Genomic DNA, 12,392 nt, shown 5'->3' with positions numbered 1-12,392 from the left:
ACCTGCATAAGAACGGTGCGCGCAGGTCAGATTTCCCCAACTTTAACCCATACTCCTGGTGTCACTTATCAGCAAGGCCGGACAGTCGGCATCAGATAGATAGAAGTGACATCGCTATAACTAGGGACCGCTGTTAGATAGTTTAAGTTAGACAGAACTGTGACACTGCACCGGGCCGACACAACACGTGTCATTGCACCCAGGCCTATACAGCAGACCGTCCTGGTTTGCGAAAACCCTTACACGCCGGTTGGTTAAAAGTCCGGTTAGTGAAAGCTGGTGGGTTCCAACTGCAAAACAATTAGGCGCCAAACCTGCGACTAGGGTACGAATCAAAAATACCAAAATGTCAGCCCCTGTTAGGCCCCTTAAAAACACTAACCAATTAATTATTTCAGATGTCAGTTTATGTTGTCATTCCTTTTTTGAATCGACAACAAGCGCGAATATGCGACGCAAACTCGACGTTGTTGCGACGGATAAAGTGATTCCTAAGATCACTCGGTTCGTTCAACCTTGCGTTAAAGCAAGATATAGTTAGCTCCCAAATCCGTTCTTATGCAGTTTCCCACTTCGTAAACATTGCGACGCGACGGTTGGCGGCGGTGAAATAAAAGGCGGTTCTAAATATTTATTATTATTATATTGGCCCATAGAGAATGCTGTGTTGCTGTGTTTATTGTATGGGGTGAGGTATGGTGGTGTTGGGGCATTGTGGTGTTTATTGTATGTATTGATACACACTTACACTATGCACGAAGAGAACCGTCATATTCTGATAAATCCATGGTGTGGCATTCTGTGACGTTATCGGCCTCTGGGTTTTATTACGTCACCAATAATGACGAAAATGTGACTGGATTTCAATATAATTTGCTTTTAAGCTTACTGTAGTTAAAATGATATCGTCTACTATTGTCTATAACTTGCCAATGTGTTGGGTCCTTTGAATGGGTTTGTCATTGCGGCAGATAAGAGGGTTGCATGGGGTATCGGACGTTTTGTATACATCCTGTGCGTATTAATTCGCAATCATTGGCATTTTTGCTCCGTTTTGCGTTCGTTACCGATTTTCACGTGATTTTTGTCTTTTTTACTCGCTAGCGCTTTTTCTTTTATTTTTTACATTTCGCGCGGAGCTCCGTCTTCTGTGTTTTTTTTTTCTATTTTCGCAAAATTGCCAATGATGGGGAATTGATTTCGTACAGATGTTATACGTGTTCGCAATCCCTATGAAACCTCTACTCCAATGATGTGGCAGTAACCCCTGGGAGCCCTGGAAGCCCACCTTACTATTGGGGCTTCATAATAGTTAACCCTGGGAGCCTATCTATTATTGGGGCTCAGATATTGTACAATAAATAACCCTATCTATAATTAATGAATCTCCTTTAAAATAGTGGGTCTCTTTGTTTTTCAACAGACTTAAACCTGGAAGCCTTTTTTATTAATGGGTCTATTCTGAAACCTGATAGTCAATCTAAGCCTGTATAACAATGGTGACTCAGAATATACAGTTCTACACTTCATCCTGCACTAAAATATTTACATACAAACATTAACAAATGTGGTGCGAATGGTTAGGTGCTACAGCTCACCCCTTTTATATTTTATATCTTAATTCATTGGATCAGCCAATACCAGATCAGAAGTGCGTCTCGTGTCCAATTTCTTGTGTCCAATTTCTAACAGTACGCCTCTTAACGCGGTAAGCCACGTATAACGATGGTGTGTTGGGAGGTGTAAGTTCAGTTTATAAGACGCCAGTCCAGGTTGCAGTTCATGGTTGTGTGTATTGTGCGTGTTTGCGGCAACTCCCTACGCGCTTCGGAAACCGTTAGGTGGCGTCGATCACCGCCTAGCGTGCCTTGATTCTCTTGTTCCGATTCGGTTTAAGGCCCAGGCATAACTAGGGCTACTGGCGAGAGGTCCTGGTAAAAAAAACCTCAACGACCACAAGCGAAGCAGCCTCCTGGGCGTGGTTGGAATCTTCGATGTAATTATAATGTTAACGTCTTAAAAATAAAGAGTCAAACATTTTTAAAAAATATAGTAGGATAGGGGAAGATGGGACATATTTTTATTACATTTTTACGTCCCATTTGGTAGTAAACAGAGCACATTCAAATAATTATAAAACCGTATTCTCACGACTTCCATATAGACCGTTGTTTATTGTTTAAAACACGGTCAGTGTATTTGGATATTATGTCCTAAAAGTGCCCCGTCTCCCCCCACCCTACTATATTCTGTTGCAAAGACAATGGAAAAACATATTTTATCACAATCGAATATTATTATTTGGGTGCAACAGCCACGCTTTTTTAACAGACTTTTCCACACTTTTTATCCATAGCGTTTTAACCAGTTGTTTTGCTGTTGAATCGCTTATCTTCGCTATTATGATCGTAAATAAAAAAAGGTTGTGCGTGTTATGTTTAAATTAGAATGTTGCCATTTATACCCAATTTATTAAAATATTACATTAAAATCTTTATCAAGATCTTTAGCGAACGATCTGATGTTTGAGTTTATGTGTTGGGAACATTTTTTGGGCAGCCAAGGTTAGCAATGCATTAAAATAATCCCCATGCATCCTTGCACGCTATGGCTAAAACACACACAATCTCGTGCGAGTAATTAACATCAGTATCGTGCAGCAACAATAATGCGAATACAAATAAACACTTTCGTACTTCGACCTCAAATGCTGCAAATATTTCCAGTGATTAGCAAAGTTTTAAGACAAATATTATTATCACTTAATGGTTGCCCATGCAAGGTCGTCATACTCGCCCGGTTTATTGACTAGAGATAAACTGATTACTAGAAGCCCGGGACTAAATTGTAAACCTGCTGCAACATCAGGCTGCAAACTGTTTGCCTAAACAGCAATTAGTTTTGCGACAATTAGTTTTGGGTAAACGCCATGCTAAGATAATGTCTGTTATATTCTAATGGTGTAGAACGTAAAAAGTTTAATGCTGTAGATGCGAACAGTTTTGAACTAGTTTGTTATAGATATTTAGGATTTAGAGATAACCGATGAAGTTACATACTTAGACTCTAAAAAACAATTTATAAAGTTTAGATGATATGCAGCTAATATTCTTTAGCGCAGGTTTTGCAATAGTAGGCTTAAAAATTACATAGGACTATTATTAATCAAACTATTGTAACGAGTCCAATCGGTTAAGCAGCTAATGTTATTCGTTTAATGCAGTTGTTATATAGAAAGCAAACATGGGAAAAGTTGTTCTGGCTGTTTTGTGTCTCTGCTGCGTGGCAGCGCTGTCTGAGGTAAAATGTCAATCAAATATTAGGAATCTGAATATTACATTAAACTTTAGGCGTACTGTCCCATATTGTGTTACCCTGTTTTAATCGTAACGTATATATAGTAGGGTGGGGAAGATGGGACACCTTTTCATTTTGTTTTCTCTTTCCATTTGGTAGTAAACCAAGAACATTCAAAGAATTATAAAACCGTATTCTTACGACTTCCACAGACCGTTGTTAATTCTTTAAAACGCGATCAGGTTGTTTAGAAATTTTGTGTTAAAGATGTCTCATCTTCCCCCATTCTACTTTACAACACCAAGTATTACCGACTATTGTTTGCTTTTAATTCCCTTCGTTGAATAATTTAATCTTCGCTAGTGTATAGTAGGGTGGGTGGGATAAGGAAAGGACACCTTTGGCAGATAATATCCAAATATCCCGATCATGTTTTAAACAACGGTCTATGGGAGTCGTTAAGGGACGGTTTTATAATTCTTTCAATGTTCTTTGTTTACTACTAAATGGGACGAGAAAAATAAAATTTAAATGTGTCCCATCTTCCCCCACCCTACTCTCTATATAAATCAATGTGATCTTGGTGTATTATATTCGTGCAATGAATATCCTGTTTTTAACAATATCCCACGCTTATTGCAGGCAGCCGCAGTCCAACGACCAAAAATAAATCGACCGGGCGGAATCGTTTTCAAAAATGGTAATCGTGTGTGTATGTACAAATACACATAAAAATGGATTTAACAATAATTAAAAGCAAAAGTTACAACATTAAAGTTAAACATGGTTTAGAACTGGTTTGGCCAGCCATAAACGAACTGTATTGGAGGGTTTAGAGCTAATAAAGATTGCACTCACACCACTATACTAAGATTTTATAGCAGGGTGGGGGAAGATGGGACACCTGTTCATTCTATTATCTCATCGCATTTAGTAGTAAACAAAGAACATTCAAAGAATTATAAAACCGTCCCTTAACGACTCCCATAGACCGTTGTTTAAAACACGATCGGGATATTTGGATAATATGTGCTAAAAGTGTCCCATCTTCTCCCACCCTACCATATTTATACTTTACAGCTGTAACCGGCAAAGGAAACGAGAATGAATTGGACAAAGAAGACAAAGGGGACATTTTCGATATAAATGCAGGTAAACAAATAATTATTTTATGGCCAACTAATAAGAAACACGGAAACCGGTTTCAAATCTTTTGTAAGCGAAACCAAACTTCTAATCTGTTGGGGTAACTCGCAAGCGGGCACGAGGCGAAAACACCCGTGTTATATTGAAACAAAACACCCGTGTTATATATGTTTATATACCTATACTAATGTTGCCCCGCCATACGAGGATAAATAATATAATTCTAGCAACCGCGTCTCGCTATTTATTAAATGCAAGCGCCCACACACTTGTAACGTATAGCTTTGGCCTATTATACCCAACACCCAGGGCGCCACAATTCATTAGTGATTGTGTTAGAGCAATGTCCGATAAATATGCTACCCAAGGAAACATACGCCGTCAAAGGTATAGCAGCTCTAAGCATTGAACTTGGTATCCTTCGGTCGCCATTCAAGCAATATCCCTTAGATCACAACAGCCAAAAAACACAACTTTTAAAACATTACTTCTTAAAATTTGCAGATACCGATCTAATCGACGGTGACGTCATACCCCCTACGTCACGAAACACCCTGGTTGATGAAGGACGTCATTGGCCATCCACCAGAATACCTGTCGTTATGGGAAGCAACCTTGGCCTTGAGGTCGGTGTACAAGTTTCATTCACAAAATTATTCACTTTTAGCGTCCAATTTGGTAATAAACAAAAAATATTTACACAATCATATAGCCATATACTCACAACTCTAAAAAACGTTGTTAATTGTTAAAAACACGATGAGGAAATATGGGATATTGTGTGGCAACAGTGTTTGTTTTACCCTACATTGCCAGACATGTAAAGGCGTATGTTTACTCCGCGTATTGTAATATTACGAATACGTATCGTATAATTGTGCACATTTGAACTTGCTTGAAATAAGGTACGGATGTGGTGTATTTAGCGAGTCTGTCATGGACTGTAAACTGTAAGCGTGTTTTAAGAACGTGTTTTGTCGCTACACAATATCCTATGCGCAAACCCCAATGCACGGAAAGCTGGGTTTCCATCAGAAAATGCCAATAGAACCGTAGTGTTCTTTAACTCTTACTTATAAATAGGCGATCGCCGTTATTTTGGAAGCTAGGCAAGAATACGAGATGAGAACTTGTCTGACTTTTCCTGATAGAACAGACGAGAAAGATTACATTGAATATCAATCTCTTAGCGGGTAAGTAGTGGATTGGGTGATTAATTGTAACTTGCTTATTCTCGCGTGCCCGGAAAACGAGAAGTTAACTCGAGTGCTCTGTTTCAAACACCTCATGCCCGCTTGCAAGTTACCACGTATGTAACCCTATTTATCCATGCATGGAGAGAGGCAACAACAGTCGTTATAAATCTGGCCTAAATTCCAGGTCCTTGACAAGGGCTCCATCCATGTAGAACAGAGTCCTTTTATTTTCAACGATTTTTTTTATTTTAATTTTCTACATGTTTTTTTACAAAAAGTGTCAATTTCTGTATAAATAAATTGGGCTTTCTATTTCCAACCAGTTGCTACTCCTCTGTCGGGATGGTGGGAGGACCCCAAACCATCTCGATTGGTCCTGGATGCGAGAAGATGGCAGTTGCTGAGCATGAGACGATGCACGCGATTGGAATTTATCACGAGCAGTCAAGAACTGATAGAGATCACTACGTGAGGATTGCACTGGAAAACGTGGATGAGGGTAAGTGATTGTACAGCAAGATCAAACATTTGGATTATCTTTACAGAAAATGATATAAGTTGTCTTAACCTAAATATTTTAAAATTCCATTTTTTCTTTTTATATCATATTGAATTGCATTGAAAAGCTTGGATAAAGAATGTGGTTGTAGAGCAAGTTTTAACACTACTATTCTTAATAACAGTTTGCAATGTTTTCTTATGTTATTGCACATAAATTTTTTAATGCTACTTAAACTTAAAATAGGCAGTTTCACTTTCTATTTATTACTGGTAGAATAGTGGCACAAAAGTTGGTGTTTTAATATTTTAAGCAACCAGTTTTCTAATTTTAATAACCGTCTATGTCTTATTTATTTCTCATCATACTCCAGGTAAGGAACACAACTTCAACTCCTATCCATACAGTGTTGTTGACGACAGACGAGTACGTTACGATTACGACTCCGTCATGCATTACGGTGACACCTCATTCTCGTACGTAATGTTACAGCTCCTACTTGTCATTGTTTTTGTTTATTTTTTTATTTCAAGCAGCATTTGATAAATTCATTAAAGCAGAATTTTGATAATTATAAAACTTTTAAGCTGCATTTGATAAATTCCTGACTTTGTGTTGTTATTAACTGCATTGCATCATCCATTGTGGTACACCATACCCCTACTATTAACTTTTCCGTATTATCAAATACAATGGGTTTATTAACATACAAATTATACCTTAGTACTAAAAAATAAATAACAACTCTGTGAATCTGGTCGTAATCAAGCGCTCATGAAGTCAGGCAATTCTCGTAATGAAATATCGTTCAGGATCAAGTACAAGAGACTGATTATATCATTTTTAGCGAAATATTTGGTGCTAGTAAAGAATCCCCCCCCCCAACCTTATTTGCTGACCCCTAACCCCTATAACCACTAACTACTAACCCCTATAACCACTAGCCCCCTAACCATCAACACCTAATCACCTAAGCCCCCCTAGGGGTTGGTGGTTAGCAAATAAAGTGGGGGGGGGGGGAAAGATTCTTCAATAACACCAATATTTAACTGTTATACAACACTATTCGTTGGGCTTGATTTTGTTTGTTATGTATTTCATAGAACTTAAATTTTTTTAAATTTTTGATTTTGTTTACTTGTAATTTGATTAAATTTTCAGGTCCAATGGGCAGCCCACTATTGTGACCCTTGACCCTGCATTCCAAGATGTGATTGGTCAGCGTAGAACCTTTAGTGAGGGAGATGTGACAAAGATAAACCGAATGTACAAATGCGGTAAGATAATATTTTAATGTTTATAAAAAAGGTATTTGTGCTGAAAGATCATCATTGACAATGCTGTCAAACAATAATTAAAAAGATTAAAAGCAACAAAAACCAGATTACAGTTCCAAATAAATGCAATCAGAGAGCAAAAAATAATTGTGTAAAATGTCATCCCTTTTTTATGCAGACATATAAAACACATGACTGTTTTACCCACTTTCTAAAATACGTTACATTTGTGGTTGCAAACTAATGCAACTAGACAAGAGAAAACCCACGGACTAAAATTTCTTTTACTTTAATATTCCAGAAAATTTTTAATATTTTTGGTTGCAAGTAATGCGACAAACAGCAAATAAACGCGATTTCAAAAATGACATTTAGCTTAATATTCCCCGAAAGCAAAAATGCATTTTCTGAAATGATTCTTACTTTTAATATTCAGGAGACACGCTTCGTTATTCATACAACTGTAATTATGAGGATGAAACAGTATGTGGGTACGTGCAAGACTTTACCGATAGTGGGGATTGGGTGAGACACATTGTTGGGGCTTCTCCTTCAGTACCAGTTACTGGAGTCTTACCTACAACTGATGGAAGTACTGGAGTGGCAGGAGAAGGCAAGAATGCCGTTTTTATCTTTTTAGTACCTATGGCTATGAGATAACTTATAAGCTAAAAGACTACCAGAAAAATGTATAAGCCGTTCCTGCTGCTAGGTATTATGAAACTTATGTACCTTGTTATAGAGTGTTATGTATTTACGTATATTGTATTCATTAAACAGCTGGATGTATCTTGTTTTATTTGTTATTAAGTGTCATTTCTTTTTTTATGAGTACTACATTAAGTCCATGGAGTTCAACTGTAACTGTAATATATCAAACTATGCCATATTCTGTTTACCTGGCTGCTTTTGGTGTACTATCAAACTGTAAAGTCTGTAATTACTTGGTAATAAAATATGTAAGTTTGCTATTAACAGTTTCTCTCTTGACTTATAGGTAGTTATATGTTATTGGACACAAGTGCTGCCACATCCTCCATGTATTCAATGAAATACAAATCCACTGTTGCTCAACAATGCTTGGAAGTTTCTTATTATATGGATTTGCAAACTGGAAGCACTGCTTCTCTCGAGTAAGTCGAAATGATACAAAGTTATAGAAACAAAGTTATTATGAGCAATTAAGTAACACAAGACATTAAGTAACACAAGAGGTATGCTTTGCTGACATTAAATCAGCAAAGCATATCTATTTTACTTCTGCAAAGATTTCTAATAAAGTAAAGAACATTTTGTTATATATATTTGTTTGTCGTTTTCTTGATGTAAATTATCCCGCTACTTATTTGTTAAGCTTTATCTAGAAATAGTATCCAGAATTTATAAATGAATGAAAAAACTTTACATCACATACTTCAATCTAAACTTTTTACCTTTGCAAGTGGTTTTTGTAGTTTATGAATGAATGAAACAACTTTACACTATGTATTTCGGTGTAAACTTGATTTATACCTTTGCAATTACCTTTAAACTTAATTTCAAGGCTTGCCATTGCAACTATTGACCCAGTTAATGGGGATGTCCTTTCTGTTGGTTCTCCTGTTACAACTTTGTCTGGCGACCATGAAGGATTATGGATGACTGAGCGTGTAACTATCTCTGCACCAAGTGAATACAAACTCGCAATCATTGGAAATGGACGTAAGTTCCAACACTGGGGTTTGAACTTAGTACAGTTGGTCCTCAGTTTAATATATAGTACAGTGGGGAAAGACGGGACACCTTTATCACATAATATCCAAATACCCTAATTATGTTTTATTCTTTGTTTACTACTAAATAGGAAATAAGCCACAAAACTCCTGAGCGGGCACGAGGTGTATGAAACAGAACACCCGTATTATAACGATTTTTGTTTTCCGGCCCACAAGGATAACAATTTACATTCATTCTTTCCACTCTTGTTTCAGACAATATTGCTGGTGATGTCATAGCCATTGATGATGTGAGTGTCCTTGACAAGCCATGTGAGATGACTTACTTTGTGGTAAATGATTATTCACAAATACTAGCCACGTCAGCGCGAGGAGATTACTTCTACAGTCCACTAATGTATACAGATGATGGTTATGGATTCCAAGTTAAGGTCAGTATTGGAGTTTGGAAATAATTTCTATACGGTTAAGGTCCTATAGCGAGGCATTGCTTAGGCCAGAGTTGGTTCACAAAATTCTAAATACATATATCTGGGTTCTGAGCATTATATTTCAAACAGAGTTAAAAATGCTTGCTATGTGGTTAAAGTCGTGTGATGAAGCTCTGTAGTCAGCCACAGACTTGGGCCAAAGATGGCTTCACATTCTGTATAAACCTATTCTATATGGAAAGTCGTCCAATGATAAAGAATGTACAATTCTATTTTTAAATATATGTATTCTATATGGAGTGGTCCTATCCACAGCAGGGCATTTCATGCATCTTTCTACCACGCAAAATAAATACATATAAAAATAAAATAGAAACCCAAAATTCTATGCCACACAAAATATAAATCTTTTTCCTACAGATATACCCAGTTGGATCCTCTAACAGTAAGGACGGATACATGGCCATGTACTACTATGTAGCACAAGGGGTGAATGATGACAGTCTACAATGGCCAATGTATAACAGATACATAAAGTTCAGCATTGTGGATCAAGGGCCTGATGCTCTAACAAGGATGACTCAAGCTAATAGCATCCTGTCAAGTTCTTCTGGTGGCTCGTGGGATAAACCTACATCGGTAATCAGGGTTTTCAGTTGTGTAGGTTGATAAAGTGAGTTCACACTCGCTCACTGCCAAGTCTTCTCATACACCCGACACACATGGTGTTTTCATACATCTCATGTTCACTGTTAAAACATGGGTGTCTTCTTATACACCAGACACATGTTGTATTCATACACCTCATGCTCACTGTCAAGTTATAACATGGGTATCTTCTTATACACCAGACACACATAGTATATTAAATATACACATCATGCTCACTGTCAGTGTCAAGTCATAACTTTTTTGCTTTTTACATCCGTCATGTTATAACATGGGTGTCTTCTTATACATCAGACATACATGGTGTATTCAGACACCTTATGCTCACTGTCAAGTTATAATATGGGTGTCTTCTTATACACCAGACACACATGGTGTATTCATACACCTCATGCTCACTGTCAAGTTATAATATGGGTGTCTTCTTATACACCAGACACACATGGTGTATTCATACACCTCATGCTCACTGTCAAGTTATAATATGGGTGTCTTCTTATACACCAGACACACATGGACACTTCATGCTTGAATTATGATGTGTTGAATTATAACAGGCCATTTACCTCATGAACAATATAAATGTACAGTATGCACTCATATTACATTACCACATCCACAGACTAGAAACAGTGGTTATGGATTCTCCAGTTTCATGTCAGTCAGTGACATCCAGAACACTAGACATTTCCTTAAGCATGATCAGCTGATGGTGTCCATGCAAGTTACAGGTAATTAATCATGTAACTACTAACCCATGTTTCAAAATGTTCTTTTTTTGTTGATTCAAATCAGTGCATTACAGTGTAATGGTACTTTAGTAGGTGTGTGTGTAGTATTCAGACTTAGGTTTAAGAAAGACAAAAACTGTATTGGGATAAAAATTGTCCGTTTTTTTATTTTTTGTTGATTGAAATCAGTTACATTATAACATGATTCTACTTTCCATGTGTCTAGTAAAGTATACAGTACCAGATCAGTTGAGAGACTTACAAATAAAGTCTTTTAACAAAATAAACCATCAGAATGCTATTATTTGCGTTGTTTCTAGCTGGCTAGTGTTCGACTGTGCAATTAAAATGAAGTAACATTACTAGATATGACATCCTGGACCACACGCTCTGCACCCAATGTTGCATCATACAGTGAGGAAGAAAAAACTATTGATGATGTCATGGAGAGACCAAAATGTGCAGAAACTGAAATGAATAATGATGAACTTAACCAAACTGCAGCAATAGCTATTGTTTCCCTCACAACTGCTTCTGTCTTTGTCATAATGAGCCTTGTGATGATGTACATATTCTGGTCACGGTCCAGCGAACTCTCTAAGGTTATGAAGGGATTCAGGTGAAATATTATGTGTTCTTTATGTTTAAAATTTGCTTTTGATTGTAACTTATTTATCCTCTCAACAACATATGTAATAGTAACACCATCATATGGGTATTGGCTTCAAACATCCTGTGGTATAACAGGTTAGAAGAAGATGGGACATCTTTTCATTCTATTTTCTCGCCCCGTTCAGTAGTAAATAAAGAACATTCAAAGAATTATAAAACCGTATCCTCGCGACTCCCATAGACCATTGTTAATTGTTTAAAACACAATCAGGGTATTTGGATATTATGGGCTAAAAGTGTGCCATCTTCTCTCGGAGTACTATTTCTTTACTGCTTTAAAGTTTTGTGTTAAACATTGTATTAGTTTTTCTTTTATGTTTATTTATTATTAATCTGATGTTTATTACTTTCAGAAGAAGCCATACAGAAAAATAAAAGATTCATGAAATAAATTGAAACTTTTGACTAATTTTGTGTTATGTGCAATTGGCGTGAAATAAATCTTATATGCGATGTATTATTAATTATATATGCAATGTATGTGTATTAAAAATGATGGAAATAAAATTGCGCCAAATTATATGTGGAGTTTATAAGTTGTTTCAGTTTTGGTTACTAGAAACAGTGACCAGTAAATTAAGTTTTAACTATATGGTGACTTCATACACTTTGTGCCTTACTGTTCAGTTATAACATGGGTGTCTTCTTATACACCAGGCACATATAGTGTATTTATACATATCAAATTCACTATTCAGTTATAACATGGGTGTCTTCTTATACACCAGGCACATATAGTGTATTTATACATATCATATT

At 36.7% G+C, this 12,392-nt stretch overlaps 1 protein-coding gene across 3 annotated transcripts; it reads left to right on the top strand.

Annotated features, from left to right (window-relative positions):
* The first annotated feature begins 3,159 nt into the window (after window positions 1–3,159).
* On the top strand, window positions 3,160–12,154 carry LOC100181769 (meprin A subunit alpha-like). Of its 3 annotated transcripts, none has more exons than XM_018813087.2 (16): window positions 3,160–3,300; window positions 3,940–3,997; window positions 4,378–4,449; window positions 4,948–5,069; window positions 5,527–5,636; window positions 5,963–6,138; window positions 6,512–6,614; window positions 7,300–7,415; window positions 7,852–8,028; window positions 8,413–8,548; window positions 8,959–9,116; window positions 9,386–9,561; window positions 9,982–10,200; window positions 10,853–10,961; window positions 11,328–11,580; window positions 11,990–12,153. In XM_018813087.2, exons 1-16 carry the CDS (start codon window positions 3,244–3,246, stop codon window positions 12,006–12,008), a joined length of 2,061 nt encoding a protein of 686 aa, XP_018668632.1. In that variant the 5' UTR covers window positions 3,160–3,243; the 3' UTR covers window positions 12,009–12,153. The 3 variants fall into 3 exon arrangements, with proteins under 3 accessions (XP_018668632.1, XP_002123301.1, XP_026691282.1); XM_002123265.4 differs by having other exon boundaries at window positions 3,161–3,300; window positions 11,987–12,153; XM_026835481.1 differs by lacking the exons at window positions 3,160–3,300; window positions 3,940–3,997; window positions 4,378–4,449; window positions 4,948–5,069 and adding an exon at window positions 5,261–5,348 and having other exon boundaries at window positions 11,987–12,154.
* Window positions 12,155–12,392: the final 238 nt, after the last annotated feature.

This window comes from Ciona intestinalis, chromosome 8 (genome assembly GCF_000224145.3).
Source record: "Ciona intestinalis chromosome 8, KH, whole genome shotgun sequence".
NCBI lineage: Eukaryota > Metazoa > Chordata > Ascidiacea > Phlebobranchia > Cionidae > Ciona > Ciona intestinalis.
The sequence above is the reverse complement of the archived record's forward strand: the minus strand, read 5'-3'. Positions and strand labels throughout refer to the sequence as shown.